This window comes from Panthera onca, chromosome D3 (genome assembly GCF_046562875.1).
Source record: "Panthera onca isolate mPanOnc1 chromosome D3, mPanOnc1 haplotype 2, whole genome shotgun sequence".
Classification (NCBI taxonomy): Eukaryota; Metazoa; Chordata; class Mammalia; order Carnivora; family Felidae; genus Panthera; species Panthera onca.
Window position 1 is genome coordinate 1,612,755 of NC_138350.1, and position 20,442 is coordinate 1,633,196.

Here is a 20,442-nt window from a genome sequence, read left to right on the forward strand (position 1 = left end):
TGCAATAATCAGCAATGTGCGGGCATGTGCTAGACTGGTTGCCCAGTAAACCCCTTGCCGTACACATCAGCCGTTTGACATAATCAAGAACGATAAGGAAATAAAATTTTTAATGTAAAAATCCAAGCCACTCAAAACTTCTACCGGGAAGAAGTTTCTTGCTGGAACGGAATAAAGAGCTCGGACACATCTGGGGTTTCTCCTTACGGCAAATGTCTGAATTGAGTCAGATAGAGACTTCATTTTCCATGGACTCAGAGACCACGGGAGCATCTTAAGTGATGTTCGGTCTGTTCGAGGGAGCTGCTGGTGACATGTGCGGAAGCTGATTGGTAGGTGGGGGTACCTTTGTGAGTGAAACGGTGACCCCACAAACACACGTGTTAGTCCCAGCACTCAGCTCAAATGGACCCTGTTTTGGCAGACATGCAGATGAGGCCAGTTTTGTCTAGAAAACACACATCTAGACCCCTACGTGTGATTGATGCACCATCTGAAGCTTCGAGCTTCCAACCACGGCTTTGTTTTATGGTTACTGGGGAAAACACACACACGTTAATAAGAGTTTGAACCTTAAGCTCTGTCCTTCAATGACAAAAATATATAAAAGTTCTAGTAAAATACTTTGGGTTAACGATGATTGGGGGGATCTCTACAACGTGTGTTCATCGCCACTGGCCTGGCCTCCCAGCGGAAGCTGTCCTTGTCTGCCTCCCCCGATGGCCCTACGTGGAGCCCCTCCCCCCCGTCCCTGCGGCCTCAGGTACCCTCACCACCCGCGTCTACCTCCAGTTGTGTCTTGAAGTTCGTGGATCCCGTCCACAGTTTCCAGCGGCCAGTAATGGGAAGCAGAAGCCAAGACCTCAAACCCTTGGGGGAAGAAAAGAATAAAGATGTTAAATCATCATTAGGAGGCAAGAAATGCTTTCCTTCTATGTCATGAATGGAGGGAAGAGGAACTGTATCACAGGGACTATGGGATTCATTAAAAAGGCATTTGCATACCTTCAACACACTCCTGGTTTTAAAAAGAAGTTTTTTTTTTTTTAACGTTTATTTATTTTTGAGACAGAGAGAGACAGAGCATGAACGGGGGAGGGGCAGAGAGAGAGGGAGACACAGAATCGAAGCAGGCTCCAGGCTCTGAGCCATCAGCCCAGAGCCAGACGCGGGGCTCGAACTCACGGACCGCGAGATCATGACCCGGGCCGAGGTCGGAAGCTCAACCGACTGAGCCACCCAGGCGCCCCTTAAAAAGAAGTCTTAAGGGGCGCCTGGGTGGCTCAGTCGGTTGAGCATCCAACCTCGGTTCAGGTCACGGTCTCACGGTTCGTGGGTTCGAGCCCCGCGTCGGGCTCTGGGCTGACGGCTCAGAGCCTGGAGCCTGCTTCGTATTCTGTGTCTCCCTCTCTCTCTGCCCTTCCCCCACTCTCACTTTGTCTCACTCTGTCTCTCAAAAATAAATAAATGTAAAAAAAAAAAAAATAAACAATAAAAAAAATAAAAGAACTCTTAAAATACAGAAATCGGCTCCTGGGTGGCTCAGTCAGTTAAGCGTCCGACCTCGGCTCAGGTCATGGTCTCACGGTTCGTGGGTTCGAGCCCCGCGTCGGGCTCTGTGCTGACAGCTCAGAGCCTGGAGCCTGCTTCAGATTCTGTGTCTCCCTCTCTCTCTGCCCCTCCCCTGCTCACACTCTGTCTCTCGCTCCCTCTCTCTCTCAAAAATAAATCGACATTAAATATATATACACAGAAATTGGTGACCATCTCCTCGACATGAGAAAGCGTGATAAGTACAAATGAGCAGACACCTCTGAACCTCTGAAGGGACTAACAGCCACCAGGCTTAGTGGGGCCCCACAAGGAGCGTGTCCGTTAGGCAGTCAGGAGAAAGACAAGAATGGCCGTTATCCCACTATTGTTTTATATTGTTTTGTGATACCTAGCTGATGCAACCAGACGAGAGAAAGCAATCAGGTTAAAATGATTTAAAAAGAGGAGGACACCAACAGCAATATTGACGACATCATGTAAGGCTCTCGACAAACACCTCCTCAGTTCATTGTAACAACGAAGGCAAGGTAATTGTATCATTAGCCTATTTGTGGAGACGAGGGGTCGGTGCTTCCGCAGAAGTCGCCCGGCCGGCTGGTTTGGCGTGCGATGCTCGCTCCCAGTCTCCCTGAGACGGATCCCAGTCTTTCTCTTCTCATCCTGCTTCCCGCATAGTAACAATTAACCACTTCAGAATTTCCTTTGTGACCCTTGTACTTTGAGTGGACATGATTTTGTGCAGACAGATTGTGCCTGCCTGCTCGTCCCACTTAATGCCACGTGAACGACTTCATTTATTTGCTTCTATCCCGGCTCCCTGGTGGGGTCTGGGTAACAGTCCCTCTGCGAAGGCGGGGCGCACCCCCAGGCACCCAGCCCCTCACCTGGCTCCAATCTGCTCCTAGACCAGCTCTCTGGGGTTAGTTCCCAGAAGGGGAAAGGATGGTCCAGGGGACCAACTAACAGTCATCTGCTCCAAGTGTCTGCCAGACCATAGACAAGAAAAATGAATAAAGGAGTCTTTGCGTTATTCATCGTAAAACTATTTTTAAAGAGGAGATAACACGATCCTTATTTTCAAATGAGGTGTGACTGTTCACGAAAAAACGAAACGCCATTACGAATAAGAAGAGAATTTGGTGAGTGAAACAGTCTTACACGTAAGGAAAGATCTGAGTAGGGAGGTTTATACGGACGTGACAGGCGAAGAGTCGATAAATAGCGTCCCTGTGTTCCAACGCTAACGCTAACACGAGGCGGGAGAAAAGTTCTCATTTGTAAATGCAGCCGACAGAAAGAAGACGTTGAGGTCCAAAAGAGTAAGAATTGTACAAAATTCTCACAAAGAAAACAATAAAATAATACCAAGGGATGTACAAGAACCCTTGAATAAACAAAGAATTTAACCTATTTGTGGAAAAGAAAACTCAAAATCATAAAACTATCAACCAACCCTCTAATTAATACATAAATATGAGGAAATCTGTTGTAAACATGCTGAGAGATTTTGTGTGAGAGAAATCTCATTATGGGGCTTATCTAGAAAACTAAACAAGCAAAAATAACCAACAAAACCTGCCAGGAGCGGGGCAGCGAAGGACGGTGGGGGGCCAGCGCTCACACACAGTTAGGACCTGTTGTAAAGACACAGTTCTAAAGAGAATTTGGCAACCGCACATGAATAGAAAGTTCCATGGAAAAGACCCATAAATATCCCCAAGCACATGTGAAACCTTAGTTTATGATAAAAGTGCTATTTTAAACCAGAAGAGGAATACTCAACAGAAGGTTTTACAGCCAGTTAGCCACCTACAAAAAAACTCAAGATCCCTAACTCACTCCTTACCATCTCAATTTCCAGAAGGATCAAACTATAAATGTAATTATTAAAAAAAATAAAAATGAAAACTTCTGAGAAAACCAGGTAATGAATTTGATTATGTGGATTTTTAAAATTTCCCTATGTAAGGGGCGCCTGGGTGGTTCAGTCGATTGGACGTCCGACTTGGGCTCAGGTCATGATCTCACAGTTTGTGAGTTCGAGCCCCACGTCGGACTCTGTGCTGACAGCTCAGAGCCTGGAGCCTGCTTCAGATTCTGTGTCTCCCCCTCTCTCTGCCCTTCCCCTGCTCATGCTCTCTCTCTCAAAAATAACAAACATTAAATTTTTTTTTAATTTCCATATGTAAAAATAAATCAAGCTAAATTGAACAGGAGAATGATGTTTATGTAATACATAGGACAGAAATGTACCGATGTCTTTTTAAAGAACTGTATGAAATGCATTGTATTCATTAAAATGTTTACTATTAAGAAAATTTAAGCCAACAGAACACTGGGGCAATGGACATAAACAGGCAGTTCAAAGGAAAGGAAATGCAAATTATTTTAAATATATGAAAAGATGTCGCTCATAATTTTTAGAGGCATGTTAAAACGACAGCGAGCCACCCTGTCCCAGCCCACCCGGCTGACTGACAAACAGACCATTAGATGTACTCAGTCAGCAAGTTCACTGTGCTTTTGGTGGAAGTTACAGCCTTTCCGGAGAGCAATACGGCAATAGCCATACAAATTTTAAGTGCACTTTGATCTAGTAATTCTGCTCCTAGGAGTTTACTCTAGAGACAGATTCACACACGGGATCAAAGAGCTATGTACGAGGACATTTCTTGCAGATATATGTATATCTCAAAAGCGTGGGAAGAGGCTTCATGCTCATCAGCAGAAGGGCTGTAATCTGTACGGAACATCTACGTAATAGACAAGGGTGTCACTAGGAGAAGTGACCAGGCTGGGACACATGTGTCGATGGGAAATGTTCCTCAAGCTATACTGTTAAAAAAAAAAAAAAATCAACTTGAGAGAAAAATGTGATACTATCAACTATTTGTGGAAAACCCAGCTGTCCCACCAGCAAGGAGGGAGGGAAGGAGAAACAGAGAGAGAGAGAGATTTTGCATGGATACTATGGGTACCCTTAGAAACTGATAGCAGTATTTTAGGGGCGAGGAAAATGAGGAACACTGGATGTGAGATGTAAGAGGGAGATTTCTGTTCCTTTTTATTTCTGTTCTAGTCAAATGTTGGGGCGTGTATTCCTTTAAAAACTTCCAAAATTCGGAGACCTGTGGCTTCCGCCGATGTCCCCTGGCAACGACGCGACTCTAACAATGCAATATGGAGGCTCAGAAATGCAAAAGTCAAAACTACCCATTTCTGTTTCTGCCAAACTCCCCCCACCCCAAAACGTAGGATATTCTTTTTGGAGAGGGGAAACATCGCTGGCTTGTTAGTCAATTCATCTGGGGTGGGTCGGGGGCGGGGGAGGACCAGAAAAGGAAACCGCGGCCGTAGCGCAAAGGGCAGGTGCGACGGATTCTTCACAACCCACGTCTTCAGAACATAAACCCTGTGGATGACAGATCCTTCCCTGGCATCCCCGTGTACAAACGGCCACCACCCGCTCTGGGCAGAGGGGCTGACGGAGTGAAGCGACGGTGGTCTTGTTCACACAGAAAGACCCCCTAAGCTAGCAAGAGGCCGTGGGAGAAGGGGGCTTGGGGTCCGCAGAGGGCCTGCTGTCCTCTGTCGCCATGCTTCAGACGAGGGCAAAGCCCCACTGCGTCGTCGCCCCTGGCGTCTTATAACCAGCAGACTGGAAGTCCGCGCTGGAGGGTTTGCGAGCTGTCATGTGCGCGGGGGCCCGAGGGTCACCCACCCGGCGGGCTGCCTAATTCCGCAACAGGTGCCGGAAACAGGTGTCGGCTGTGGGTCTTGGGAGGGAGGGAGGGAGGGCTGCGGCCCACTGGGAACCGTGTGTCCCGAGGACGAGAGCCGCTCCGGGGCGGGAGGTCTGCGAACTCTTAGGGGGAGGTTAGAGACCCAGATTTCACAGATTTTTTTGGAAATCTCCCCAAATTTTAATATTAGCAATTAAGGTGGTTATTTTGGGGAGCCTGGGGGGGGGGCTCAGTCGGGGGCGTCCAACTCTTGATTTCAGCTCAGGTTGTGATCTCACGGTTCGTGGGTTGGAGCTGACAGTTGACAGCGTGGAGCCTGCTTGGGATTCTCTCTCCCTCCCCACTCTCTCTCTCCCTCTCAAATTAATAAACTTTAAAGAAAAAAAGAAAATTAAATTTTTTAAAAAAGTGGTTATCTTAATTAAAACATTGCATGGTGCTGATAAGACGTACCCAAGAACTGAATTCAACAGGAAGGTTCCCCTTTACACCCTAGGGCGTAAACAACCCACAGCACTAAAAGTGTCATCAAAACAAGAAAATCTCATTCTTTTGGGAATAAGACACTCTGGGGCTGACATCTCCGAGTTGCACGAGCACCTGCTTTCCACCAGATGAACCTCATTAAAACTGTGTGTCCAGTTAGACACGACAGCAAGTCCAGGGATACGGTGGCTCATTATGGGACTTCCGACACGCCCCGGCCCTAAATAAGAGAGAGAGAGAGAGAGAGAGAGAGAGAGAACCTTTCATTCTTCCTCTTCAGTTTCTCTCCCAGGTGCCGAACGCCTAGCCCTGCCCCAGGACTTGTTCTTGGCGTCACTGAGCAGAAGCCCCAATCCCTCAAAGCTGTGCGGGCAAGTACCCGCCCGGAGTCCCACTGGGGCCCCCGACGGCCGCCCTCCGACTCCTTATTGCTTTGCCTGTGGAACTTACTATTAGTCGAGTATTTTTGTTTGTTGTCTGTCTCCTGTGTCTGAGTCTCGCGTGCAGACACCGTGTTCTACGCGTACCACATTCTCACGGCTGAAACAGGGTGTGTGTGCCTGTGTGCCTGTGTAATCCAGATTTTTGCATTTGGATCCTCCCCAAAATTGTAATCTTAGCAAATAACTTTTTAAGAACTATATAGGCAGAATGCATGATGAAATGCAATAATGAATAAACGAATGGATAAACATAGAAAGAATATATATATATATATGTAATTACGAAAATATATATACCCCCCCATCTCTATTTGTCAAATTTCCATTTACTCAATAGGTTACAAACATTATTTTTTTAATTCCATCATAAACACCTTTTTTGCACCAGGAAGATGAATGATAGTTTCTGCTGTGACCTAGCGATTCTGACTGTCCCTTGCAGCCACATGACACCGTGATGGTGACACACATTAACTCAACATATTTCAGGGACTCTTTTGAAATATATACAAGTATCGGGTCATTATGTTGTATGGCTAAACTAAGATAATATTATATGTCAATGATACCTCAATAAAAAATATATAAAGGGAACAAACTATTGATTTGCACAGAAAAAAAAAATAAAACCTAGTACGTAACTCCAGGGAATTATAATCACTATAATCATCTGCTCTGGCTTCCCAGACCTCTAAATAGGGCCGGTGAGGTAAGGTACCCGGCCTCCAGAGCTGGGCGGGAACCAGCCGCTCTGTGTCCCCAGGGCCAGGAAATTCGGGATACGGGAGATTTTTAAGGTCCCTTTTCCTCATTACAAAAGTTATCTGTGAAAGGCACGCTGGTAAATGTTGCATAAATGCCCTGCCATTTCTTGGCTGGTGCCATTGATGGATTTAGATTCATCAACCATCACGCTTCTTAGCACTGTCCTCGGCCAGGAAGGACTCGCGAGCCAGCGAGGACTCGGTGGCCAGAGGAAAAATTTCAGATGCGGGAGGCCCGGTTTCCCCTCTCTGGGCCTCACCGTCACCAGCCGTAAATGGGGACGTGGGCCGGACAGCCTCCGGGTTCCGCTCAAAGACAGCACGCTGTCATCTCTCCAAAATGACAGTCCGCGGCCACAGATAGACACAGATAATACGAAGGCTCAAAATGATTGCAAGTTGCCTTTCGGTTATTTACACAACCGAACACCTATGGACACGGTAGAGATAGGGAGCTGCCTGGGCGGGTGCGGGCACACGGGGCAGATGACCGCGCACCTGGGAGCTGAAATCTGGCGCCAGCTGTCTTCGCTGACTCGGCTCTCTCATGACCGACCGACAGCACAGAGGGTGCCTACTGCACGCGAGGCAGTGTGCTAGGTCCCCACAAGACAGGGAGGGCTCACTAGTCCTGCTTAGACCGTAAAAAGAAAAGTCTGGGGGCGCCTGGGTGGCTCAGTCGGTTGAGTGTCCAACTTCAGCTCGGGTCATGATCTCATGGTTTGTGAGTTCAAGCCCCGCGTCAGGCTCTGTGCTGACAGCTGGGAGCCTGAAACCTGCTTCGGATTCTGTGTCTCCATCTCTCTCTGCCCCTCCCCTGCTCACGCTCCGTCTGTCTCTCTGTCTCTCTGTCTCTCTCTCTCTCTCAAAAATAAATAAACATCAAAAAAAAATTTTGAGTAAATAAATAAAAGAAAAAGAAAAGTCTGGTGTGGTCTGTGGTGCAAACAGGCCGGGGCTCAGAAGACCAGGCTCCGGGCAGGCTGGGGACCCTCCCGGAGACTCACCTAAAGTCCTGTGCACACCTCCCGCCCTGCACCCACCACGCTCCTGTCGTCCCCAAATAGTCTCCTTACGTGTCCGGCCCCGCAGTGAGTTCCTGAGGTCACCACTGCCTTCTTAGCCCTGCAGACCTCGGTCACACCACCCGCTCTCTCTGGGTGTCCGTCCGCAGGAGGGCAGAGAGGCCGCCTCAGAGGACCCTTCTGAGCACCGCACAAGGTTCACATCCAAGATTTTTACATTCCTGCTCAGACTTCCGGAGAAGAAAATGCTACAATTGACACAGCTGTCCCCGTAGGGGTGGAGATTTAGGTTGTTTGCAAAGGTTTGCCCTCTAGGAACAGGCTCGGGCCTGTGTTCTGTGTCCTGAGTGAGTGGACGCCCTTGAGAGGTGCAGGGGACGGGCTTTCCCTCTGGGGCTGCTCCCGGGACCCTGCAGGCCTGGGCCCAGAAGCAGGAGCGGGGGGGGGGGGGGCGGGGGGCCTCCCGGCGAAGGCGCCGCACAGTCAGCTGGGGGCCAGGCTTTTCTGCGGGAAAACGGGGTTGAGCAGAGCACGGGGTGTAGGGAGAGAGACAGAGACACCGAGAGACGGAGAGAGATAGACACAGACACGGAAAGAGAGACAGACACAGAAACAGAGCCAGAGAGATAGAGACAGACACACAGAAAGAGGGACAGAGACATAGGTATGTGGAGAGAGACCGAGAGAGTGAGAGACATACAAAGAGACAGAGACACAGAGAGATAGAGACAGAGACAGGGAAGGACAGACAGAGACAGAGAGACACAGGCAGACAGACAGACGGAGGCAGACAGACACAGGAAGAAGGGGGGATAAGGCGGAGGAAGACAGCACAAGCAGCAGGGTTTCGTCCACAAGCAAACCCCTGTGTGATTCTTGCAAAGAAGGGGCGAGCAGAGCAGGAGAGACCCCGAGACGCGGGAGGTGAGACGAGAAGGGAAGCCGTGGGCGTGGACGTCGGTGAGATGGCCGAGCACCTTGGCTCCGCACGCGGGCTCGCGTGGTCACCGCCCCGCTCTGCAGCGTCCCCTCGTCTGCACACCCGTCATCTCCCTGTGGCACTAGTTGGAGAAGAACCAGGTCGGTTCCGCCCGGAGTTAGGGCGTGAGAGGGACCCTGTCTCCATGTGGAGCAGAGACTGATCCAAACCCTCCTTGCAGGGGAGGGTCAAGGGTCCAGGTGCACGCGTGTGCATGTGTGTGCACAGGCATGGGTGTGGGCAGGTGGGGGGGGGGGTGTGTGCACGGGTGTGGACATACGTGGATGGGCCTGGACACGTGCACACGCGTGGATCCATGCATGGACGTGACGTGGCCAAGACTCAATCTGGAAACTTCCCCCCAGCTTCCTCTCCCACCGCCGCACCTCCCGTCACGTCCGGAGAACCAGCAGGAACCCCAGTGGGAAGGGGGCGAGGGGAGAGCCTCGGGGCGGACACGCGTGCCCTCCACTGAGATGCCCGAGCCACAGAGCCCCGTTTTCCTTCCGCGAGCGTTCTGGTGGGGGAAGGGGAGCACGGGGAAATTCACGGCCTTCACACCTTTTCCAACGGAAGAGTGAACTTGGACGTTTGGGTGCAAGAGAAATGGCAGCACCCCGTCCGCGGACACGGGAGGTCCAGGCGGGCACCGGCCTGGCTGCATCACCCGCGAGGGAGACGCTGCAGCCGCGCGGGGATGCCAGCGGTGCCCGTAGGGGCCGTGCTGCTGGTGACAGTGGCTGGTAGGAGCCAGGCGGCGCCCCCTCAGCTCCGAGTCGGAGGCGGGCTCACCAGTGGGTCAGGCGTCGTTCACACGGCTCTCGAGCAAGGTCTCGGGGACCTCGACGGGCTCCCCTCGACCACGCGCAGGCGGCCGCCGGGGTTCCTGCCGCTCACCAGGCCCCCGCCTTGCACGGGCCTGCACCTGCCACACGACCGCACCACCCGGGGACCACACCTCGGTCAGCTTGCAGACCGAGGACGCACCGCGGCCCAAGCACGGTGAGCCCCAGCTGGGACGGTGACAGAAAGGACAGAGCCCTGCCGGCCCCGGGGAGTCTGCATGAAGATACACGGCACAAGTTAGGGCGGCAGCCAAGACTCCATCATAAGATGGCAACGGCCACGGGCCAGAGGCCTCTGGGCGGCCGCCGCGGCCGGCGACGGCGAGGTCTGGTGCCAGGATGAGCAGGGCGCCAGGAGACGGAGGGCAGGGCAGCCGGCCGGGGACGGGGGGCCCGCGGGAGGGCCGCCCTCCGCTGGCCACGGAGACGCGCAGCCGAAGCGCGCGGGGACCTCGGCGCCCGGGGGCCAGCGGACGGCGGTGAGCAGGGAGGGAGAGCGTCCCCTTACCTGGATGGGCCACTGACCTGGAGTAGACTGTCCGCACCTGCACACAAAGATCACACCGTGAGACGTTCGGGACAGCCTCCGGCAGAGGGGGCTCGTCCAGGCGCCCAGAGAGCCGCCCAGAGACGTTACCTGAAAATCGCAATAAAACAGCAGCAGCCAGGGGTGCCCCCAGCACAGACACAGCAGCTTCCTCATGGCTTCTCGGAGGCTGAAAGGCGATCCGAGTGCAATTCCTGAGCGTCCGTGACAACGTGTGCTCCCTAACTTTCACTTCCCTGGGAAAGGGACATTTTCACAGGGTCCGGAAAGCAAGAAATCTGGTTCTCTTTAGCGCGTGAAACGCAGCCGTCCCGGAGAGCCGGCGGCTGTCTTCCTCCTCGTCCCCAAACCTGAGCGTTCTCAGCGATCGGCGCCCTTCCAGGACGGTCCCCAACTGGCCGCAGCTCACAGAGCCCCGCGGGGCCGTCCGTGTTTGCTTTCCTTTCCGGAGTCTTTGTCTGTCTGCAGCCAGGCTGGCGGTCGGACCCTCGGACCCTCGTCTCTCACCTGGACGCGGGCGGAGCTGGACGGCTCCGAAGGTCGTCCCCGAGCTCCCGCCCGCCCCGCTGCCCAGCTCCCGCTCTGACTCAGGCTGACGCCCCGTCCGGCCCCAGCTCTGGGTGGAGAGGGAATGATGTCAGGCTCTCTCCTCAAACTTCGCTCTGCTTCTCTATTTATACTCCTGGCTGCTGCGTCCTTCCTGGGTCCTAACACCAGTCCGTCCAGAACAGCCGGCCGACCGGACAGGCACGCGTGTCCGCGGCGACCGGGTGCTGCCTGCCAGCGCCCTCAAAAGCAGAGCAAACGTTCATAAACGGAAAACGGACCGCGAGCCGTAAGCCCTGCGTCGAGCTGAGCCTTGTTTGCCCGAAGGAAGGAGGCGATACGAGGATGGAAAGAGGAAATCAACCACACCCGCGTGCCCCCAGATAAGCGCGACCACGGTTCTCTCTTTAACCCTTTTAGAGGCGCGGGAAAGGCACGGGGTCGTTTACAGGGCACGCGGCGGACCTACGCCGTCCCCCACGGGTCGTGTTCTCCGTGCGGCAACAGAGGCAGACCCTCGCCCGTCCTGCGCCTCGACCTGCTCAAGACCAGAAGTTTACCCAATCTACCCCAAATCCGCGCTCACACGCAGACGATTAGTCTCCGCTGTAATTTGCTGGTGACTTGACCAGTGCTTCCCGCCGTGGGCCGTCTCGGCGCCTGCTGGCTGTGTGTTCTTAGGCAAGTCACTGAACCTCTCTGTGTTGCAGAGTCCCTGTCTCTGCGATGGAGGCGGCGGCCCCTCCCCCGCCAGGGTTGTAATGAGACAGGAGGCGATGCGTGCAAGGCTCCTGACGCCGTGTGAAGGAAACACGTAGCGCTCCATAAATGCTCACCATGTTTTGCAAGGAAAAAGTGTCGCTCGATAACCGCCGGCTGTGATTATTATTATAAAGTAGGCAAGAACACCCAGCAAATGTCAGAAAATTGTACTGTGCCCCGAGCCCTGACTACAAATGGAATAACGTCCCGATTCCCAGCACTTCCTAAAGTCTTCCCAAGGGTTCTCCTTCCTGGGCGACCTCTCCCGTCTCCCCGGCCGAACAAAGCCAGCACCTTCCTGTTTTAACCGTGGATGTGGCATCGGATCACGGAGGCACCCACCGCGACCGTGGGAATGAAAACTGGACAGGAAGCAAATTAAGCGGCCCGCCCCCCCCCCCCCCCCAGGCATCTACACTCACCCGCGGACTGGCTTTTGATCTGAACCCCAGAGCACAGCTCGTGCTAACTCACATCGCCTGCCCCTCCCACGTGTCCTTCCCGTGTGGAGACGAGCCTGCTCTCAATGAGGGCGGCGTTTCCGGGGTGTGCAGATTTGGGCAGGGGCGCGTCACTGTGAGTGCCTGTGCTCACCTCCCTCAGGCCGTCCCCAGACAGCGGCCTGGCCCCGGGGCTCCCTCCCCGAAGCCCTCCCTGCCTCTGCCCCCTTCTGTCTTCTGTCCCCACCGCATTGCCATGTCTCTCCCCACCGAGACACAAGCCCCCCGGGAGTGGGGACATTCTTCTGCCTTGTTGGGTCCGTATCCTCAGCCCAAGAACAGGGCTCAGTACCGTCCCCTGGTTCTACCGAGCCGTCATCACTGACACGCCACGTGGTGTGAGTTCCGGGCGCACAGCGTGCCGGTTTGACTCACATACACCGTGAAACGATGACCACAACTCAGTCACCATCCATCTCACAGAGACGCGCAGGAAAAAGGAAAAGAGGGGCGCCTGGGGGGCTCAGTCGGTCGAGCGTCCGGCTCTTGATTTCGGCTCAGGTCATGATCCTAAGGTTGTGAGATCGAGCCCTGCGTCGGGCTCCACCCTCAGCATGGAGACTGCTTAAGACTTTGTCTCTCCCTCTGTCCCTGCCCCATCCCCGCTTGCGCTGTCTCTCTCTCTCTCTCTCTCTCTCTCTCTCTCTCAAAATAAAGAAAAGAAAGAGAATCAATGTTTTCTTCCTTGTCCTGAGAACCCTTGAGATCCACTCCCCACGATGTTCCCGTAAGCACAGGGCGGCGGTCAGCGCGCTGAGCGTGGGTCTCCGGCCCTTACCTCACGGCGGCACGTCCGGACCTTCTCGGCACCTTCTTCCACTCCGCACCCTCTGCCTCGGGTGACCTCACACCTGATCTCCGCTTCTGTGAGTCTGGTGCTTTGTTCTGTTCTGTTCTGAGTCCACGGGTGAGATCATACGGCATCTGCCTCTTTTCTGACTTATTTCACTCAGCACAGCGCCCCCCAGCTTCACCCATGTGGTCGCAGATGGCAGGACCGTCCTCCTCATGGCTGAGCCACCCTGCGTTGCGCAGAAACGCCACATCTCCCGTATCCAGTCACCCCCGACGGACGCCGGTTGGCTCCGAGTCTCGGCCGTCGAGATATATCAGGACTTGATAGGTGCTCAAAATTCAGTACCTTCTGAATGTGTGCACGTGTGTTTCGCTTAAAGGAGAAAAGCTCTGTCGTGCTTTGGGAAGTGTGCACCAGGCTTGTATTGAGGTAGGTGTTACTTAAGCGTTTTAAACGGACTGTAGTATCACTATATTCAGAATCTAAACAGCTGTACTAGTAGAACATGGTAGAATGGGCTTGGCAGGGGCTGGGGGGGGTGCGGTCACAAGACGAGTGAGGTCTGGGGCGCCTGGGGGGCTCAGTCGATTCAGCGTCCGACTCTTGGTTTGGGCTCAGGTCACGATCTCACGGTTCATGGGTTCAAGCCCCACGCTAGGTTCTGTGCTAACAGCACCACGCCTGCTTGGGATTCTCTCTCTCTCTCTCTCTGTCTCTCTCTCTCTCTCTGTCTCAAAATAAATAATAAATAAACTTAAAAAAAAAACCAAGATGAGCAAGGTCTGAAGACCTAATGTGTAACGCGGTGACTGCCGTTGAGAACACCAGGTGGTAGAACTGAAATTGGCTGAGAGAATAAAACTCAAAAAACTCGTAAAACCCAAAAAACACATAAATAAAGAAAGAAACAAAGAAGCCAGGTGTGAGGTGAGGGATGTGTTAACTAACTCCCTTGTGGGAACCCCTCCATGTATCTATTATCTCTATAGCCTGTATCAAATGATCACACCGCACGTACTTTAAATATAACGATCTTATTTATTGATTATACCTCAACAAAGCTGAAAAGGAAAAAAAAAAGAAAGTGACCCTAAATCCTCATTTGGCTCTAAATTCACTAAGCGTTTCCAGGGATGAAGCAAAGCGCGAAGCCGGCTGAACGGGGCGACGTCACTGGGTGACTTACACATGGGTGGCAGGTTCCAAGTGGACACTGTCCTTGTGCCCCACAGGGGACAGCTTGGGGCCTCGTGAGGAGCACGGGGAGCCGCCCAGACTCGGGACGTCTGGCGGTTGTTGGGGCCACATGTTCTTTTTTTTTTTTTTAATGTTTATTTATTTTTGAGGTGGGGGGCAGGGGCAGGGAGAGAGGGAGACGCAGAACCCGAAGCAGGCTCCAGAACCCGAAGCAGGCTCCAGGCTCTGAGCCGTCAGCACAGAGCCCGACGCGGGGTTTGAACCCACAGACCGCGAGATCGTGACTTGAGCCAAAGTCGGACGCCCAACCGACCGAGCCCCCAGGCCCCCCGAGACCACAGGCCCTAACGCCCATGCTCATCTCCCCGAACGGCACCTCCCCCTGCCACACCGCCTCCCTTCCAGCAGCCATTCTCCGGGGGCTGGCGTGGCCTCTCCCACTCAGCCGATGGACATCTAGGGGGGCCCACGGGCCACAGGCATCGGCACGCAGAACTGGGGGTGCTTAGTGAGCACCGCTGACCAGAGAGTCGGGGCCTGCGGGTAAACAGCCCCTCCCCTTCCCTCTGGCAGCTCAAGAACCTTGAACTGACCTCCCCTCCCCCCTGCTTACTCCCCCCCCACCTCCTCTCCTGCCTGCTTACTCTCCCCTGTGACCACCCCATGACCTCCCCTCCTGTCTGCTTACTCCAACCCCTCCCTGCCCTCTTGACTGCTTATTCCCCCCCCCGCCCCAGGACCTCCCCTCCTGCCTGCTTACTCCCCACCCCACCTCTCCTCCTGCCTGCTTACTCCCCCCTGTGACCATCCCATGACCTCCCTCCTGTCTGTTTACCCACCCCGTGACCCCCCTGTGACCCCCCTCCTGCCTGCTTACTCCCCCCACTTACCTCCCCTCCTGCCTGCTTACTCCCCCCTGTAACCCCCCTATGACCTCCCCTCCTGCCTGCTTACTCCCCCCTGTAACCCCCCTATGACCTCCCCTCCTGCCTGCTTACTCCCCCCTCAGGACCACCCCTCATGTCTGCTTACCCATCCCATGACCCCCCCATGACGTCCCCTCCTGCCTGCTTACTCCCCCCACCCCACCCCCGACCTCCCCTCCTGCCTGCTTACTCCCCCCTGTGACCACCCCATGACCTCCCCTCCTGTCTGCTTACCCACCCCGTGACCCCCCTGTGACCTCCCCTCCTGTGTGCTTACTCCCCCGCAGGACCCCCCCTCCTACCTGCTTACTCCCCACTCTGACCTCCCCTCCTGCCTGCTTACTCCCCGCTGTGACCCCCCCATGACATTCCCTCCTGCCTGCTCACTCCCCCCCACCTCCCCTCCTGCCTGCTTACTCCCCCCTGTAACCCCCCTGTGACCCCCCTCCTGCCTGCTTACTCCCCCCTGTGACCTCCCTGTGACCTCCCCTCCTGCCTGCTTACTCCCCCCTGTAACCCCCCTGTGACCTCCCCTCCTGTCTGCTTACCCACCCCGTGACCCCCCTGTGACCCCCCTCCTGCCTGCTTACTCCCCCCTGTGACCCCCCTGTGACCTCCCCTCCTGCCTGCTTATCCGCGCCCCCCCCCCCCCCCACGCCGACGTCTTTGCTTGCAGAGAACCAGGGATGAGACCGCCCAGCAGGTACATCGGTCCCATGGGTCATGGGCATCTGGAGTCGTGACGGCCCTGAACCTTCGCACAGGGCTCTGCCTGGACGCACAGGTGTGAACTTGTGGGGGTAAAGAAACTGCTTAGTTGGTGAGGACTGGTTCCAGCAGGTGGCTGTGCAGCAGATACTGCGAACTGCCCTTCTTCTCCTCCTTCCTGTCTATGCAGAACCCCCAGGGTACTTGGTAGAGGAAACTCCACTAAAAAGGATCGCCTCCCACAGACGGCAACGCTCTCAGGGGAGACGCTCACCGTCACCCACCGCCAGGAGGTGCGGATCAAAACCCCGCGCCGTCCCCCACTCCTGTCAGGACGGCTACAATCAACAACCCAAGAAACAACAGGCGCTGGTGAGGTGAGGCCCTCGGGCACTGTTGGGAACGCAAAGTGGTGCGGACCCTTGGGGAACAGCACGAGGGCTCCTCAGAAAGTTAAAAATAGAGCTAACCTGAGACGCCGCAATACCACCGCTAGGTATTTACCCAAAGAACACACAAATACTGATCCGAAGGGATACGAGCATCCCTGTGTTTACTGCAGCATTATGTACAATAGCCAGATTATGGAAACAACTAAGTGTCCACGGACTGACCAATTGAGAAAGAAGAAATTACACACACACACACGGACACTGGAATATTACTCAGCCATAAAAAGAACAACATTTTGCCGTTCACAATGACATGGATGCAGCTCGGGAGTATAATGCTAAGCAAAAAAGTCAGAGAAACACAAATACCATAGGATTTCAGTCATATGTGGAATTTAAGACAAAAAACAAAGGAGCAAAGGGAAAAAAGAGAGATTCAGGGTGGGGCGCCTGGGTGGCTCAGCCTGTTAAGCGTCCAGCTTGGGCTCAGGTCATGATCTCGTGGTTCGTGGGTTCGAGCTCCGTGTCGGGCTCTGCGCTGACAGCTCGGGGCCTGGAGCCTGCTCCTGATTGTGTGTGTCTCTCTCTCTGCCCCTTCCCCCGCTCACTCTCTCGCTCTCTCTCTCAAAAAATGAATAAACATTTAAAAAGTTAAAAAAAAAAAAGAGAGAGAGACAAACCAAGAACCAAACTCTTAACCACAGAGAACACACTGATGGTCACCAGAGTCGGTGGGGAGGGGATGGGGGGGAACCACAGGCGGGGGAGGGGATGAAGTGGGGGGGAAAGGTGATGGGGATTGAGGCGTGCACTTGGGATGAGCACCGGGTGATCTATGGAACCGTAGAATCACTATGTTATACGTCTGAAACTAATAGAACGCGGTATGTTAACTACACTGGAATTAAAATAAAAACTTTAAAAATTTTTAATAAATAAATAAAGGGAGATTTGGAGGCTGGAAGAAAAAAGGATGGCTTCCCTCCCAGCCAGGGTGGCCATGTGACCACACACGACAAGACACGGATGGAAGCATCTGGCACGGGCTTCTGAGGAAACGCTTTGAAAGGCCAGTCCCTCTGGATCTTTGCTCTTCCTGAAGGCTCTTGACCTTGACCCCTCTTTCTGGCTGGAGCGCGCAAGTGCTAAGTAGGAGGGCAGTGGCTCTCGGGCTGTCACGGGAATGGAGACCACATGCTTTTTGTCCTAGGACGTAGAAGGCTGGAAAGAGCATCACCCTCCACAAGAGCAGGCCCCGAATCTACAAAATGGTCACCTTTTTAAAAAATGTTTAATGCTTTTTTATTTTTGAGAGAGACAGAGCACAAGCAGGGGAGGGGCAGAGAGAGAGGGAGACACAGAATCTGAAGCAGGCTCCAGGCTCCGAGCTGTCAGCACAGAGCACGGCACGGGGCTCGAACTCACGAACCGCGAGATCATGACCTGAGCCGCAGTCAGACGCTCAACCCACTGAGCCACACAAACACCCCAAGATTTTGCTTTTATATCTGATTTTTAGGAGTTTGATGATCATGTGCCTTGGCAGGGGGTTGTGAAGGATTCATCTTGTTTGGGATTGTCTGAACTTCTTGGGTCTGTAACAATGTATTTAATTATTTCTGAACACTCTTGGCCATTTTCCCTTCGAACATTTTTTTGTCTCCTTGTCACGCTCTACTTCTGGAATTTCAGTTAGACAAGTGTTAGATTATTTGATATTGTGACGTTGCTCCTTCATGCCCTGTTTTTTTAATTATTCTCTTAGTTTTCACTCTGTGCGCCAGCCTGGGTAAGTGTAAGGGGCCTACGGTACGTTCACCGGCCCTTCCCCTGCTCGTCGTCTCCTGACGAGCTCGGAGGGTGCTTGCTCTGTGACCCATTCTGTTTTCAGCGGCACCATTTCTGCTTGAAATATGTATCCCTTCCTGCAACTGCCACCTCTCTGCAAAAGTTTCTCATTCGCCCCTGAGGGTTGTCCTCCTTTTCCACTGGAGCACTGAGCATGGTGGGTGCAGCCAGATCAAATCCTCTGTCTCCTGTTGTGGTGGCTCTGTCTCCTGATGGGGGGGTCGTCTTTCCCTTCTTGTCGTGTGCGTCCTTCTTTTAGAACGAATGCCGGGCGTCACGCGTGAGACCATGGAGACTGAGGCACTTGGTATTCACGCTGGTAGCATTTTCTGCTGAGCCCTTAGTGCGTGTGTGGTCATGCACGCACGTGGGTGTGCACGTTTGTGTACGTAGGCACGCACGCATCTATGTGCACACCACACGCATGTATATGCATGTGTATTTGTGGGTGGGTGTGCACGTGCACGTGTTTGCACGCACACATGCAAGAGTGCATTGCACAATAGGTATGCATGTGCGCGTGTGTGCACAACTGTGTGCACGTATGACTGTGCACGTCACAGTTTGTATATACGTGCACAGTTGTGTGCACATGGATGCGTGTGCACGTGTGCATATGTGCGTGCATGTGCACACGCGTGTAGGTGTGTATGCATACGTGTGCATGTGTTAGGTCCATCTAGTCCGGAGCGGGGCTGGGTTTGGGCTCTGGGCCGTGTCACCGTCGGTGCACGACTGGCCAGGTCCCCGCAGCACAGCCTTGCTCTGGGCTGGGCCTCAGTTTGGCAGAGGGGGTCTCCGTGTTCCAGCTCCAACTCAGCTCCAGGCCTTCCTCGTGTGCCGGGACATCAGACCGTGTGTCCTCGAGCCCTGGCCTCTGCCACAACCAGGGTGCTGCTGCTTGCTAGCCTGGTATCGGTGGGGGGGGGGGGGGTGCAGCAGTTCTGTTTTCCGGGCCCCGTGCTTCCATGTCTGGGGGCTCCTGGGATCTGTCCTTCTCCAGCTGCAGAGACTTCCCCCTCCCCGCCATGCCCCAGGGGTGCAGCATTGGCTGTCCTTCCCCCAGAGACGTCGGGACTTTGTCTCCTGGGCAGAAGGGTGGAGGCAGGCGTCCTGCCCGGGCACGGAGGCGGCCGCTCACTTGCGCACATGTGCCCCTCTGAGAGGCGCCTCCCGTCTTTCCCCCAGTGCCTGCCGGGTCGCGGAGAAGGGCCTGAGGGGGGTGCGTGTTCCCCTCCGTGCACAGCTGCCCAGGCTCCGGCCCTCGTGCCAGCCTGCGCCCGACCTCTCCAAGCCCGTCACCAGTCTTCCTCTGCATTCTTCACACCCACGGGGGCTCCGTTTTCCTCCTGCACCCTGCCACGTGCCAGCCAACGCTCACGTCCCTTCTTCGGGGGGGACATGATTTTGAGCTGGGCAACTTCCCCAAATCCCTGCTCACTAGTGGGGTTCAAGAAAAGTGACGATCTGGGGTGCCTGGTGGCTCAGTCGGTTAAGCGTCGGACTGGGCTCAGGTCATGATCTCACGGTTCATGAGTTCCAGCCCCGCGTCGGGCTCTGTGCTGACAGCTCGGAGTCTGGAGCCTGCTTCGGATTCTGTGTCTCCCTCTCTTTCTCTCTGTGCCCCTCCCCCGCTTTCTCTCTCTGTCTCTCTCTCTCTCAAAAATAAATAAACAATAAAAATCATTGAATTTTACATTTAAAAAAAGTGAAGTTTATGGTACGTCAGTTATATCTCAATAAAAACATGAAAGAAATAAACATTTTTCAGCTGACCACAAACTGGGAGACTCCATTGCCAGCCGACCAGTAATACAAGAAACATAAAAGAATTCTTTGGGCAGAATATCATGACCTTAGACAAACAGGGATCTGCATGAAGAAACGAAGATATCCAGAAATGGTTACAGCTGATGTGACTAGGAAAGATATTTTTACTTATTTTTGATTGCTGCAAAAAGGAAATCATCTAATGGGAAAAGAGTAGAATGTGCTGTGGGCTGGTAGCATATGTAAAAGTAACATGTAGGAAAAAATCACAAAGGATGGGAGGGAGGAGGTGGGAATATACAGCTGTGAGGTATGTATACCACACCAGAAGCGGTATACTATTATGGAGTGTAGTATGTGATGATTTTTTTTAATGTTTTTATTTATTTTTGAGACAGAGAGAGACAGAGCATGAGCGGGGGAGGGGCAGAGAGAGAGGGAGACACAGAACCGGAAGCAGGCTCCAGGCTCTGAGCCATCAGCCCAGAGCCCGACGCGGGGCTCGAACTCACAGACCGTGAGATCGTGACCTGAGCTGAAGTCGGACGCTCAACCGACTGAGCCACGCAGCCACCCAGGCGCCCCTAGTGTGTGATGCTTTAAATACACAT

At 53.7% G+C, this 20,442-nt stretch overlaps 1 protein-coding gene across 3 annotated transcripts in view; it reads right to left on the bottom strand.

The window, feature by feature from the left end:
• ADGRD1 (adhesion G protein-coupled receptor D1) overlaps positions 1 to 12,031 on the bottom strand; it is a 125,121-nt gene extending 113,090 nt beyond the window's left edge. The window contains exons 1-3 of one of the 3 annotated variants that reach the window (XM_078435952.2): positions 10,477 to 11,743; positions 10,348 to 10,384; positions 787 to 870 (exon numbers count right to left, since the gene is read on the bottom strand). In XM_078435952.2, the coding sequence (XP_078292078.1) occupies positions 787 to 870; positions 10,348 to 10,384; positions 10,477 to 10,542 (187 nt within the window). In that variant the 5' untranslated portion in view covers positions 10,543 to 11,743. Of the gene's footprint in view, positions 1 to 786; positions 871 to 10,347; positions 10,385 to 10,476; positions 11,744 to 11,768 lie in introns of those variants that run through there. The other 2 variants (XM_078435953.2, XM_078435954.2) reach the window with 2 other exon arrangements.
• Between the last annotated feature and the right edge of the window lie 8,411 nt (positions 12,032 to 20,442).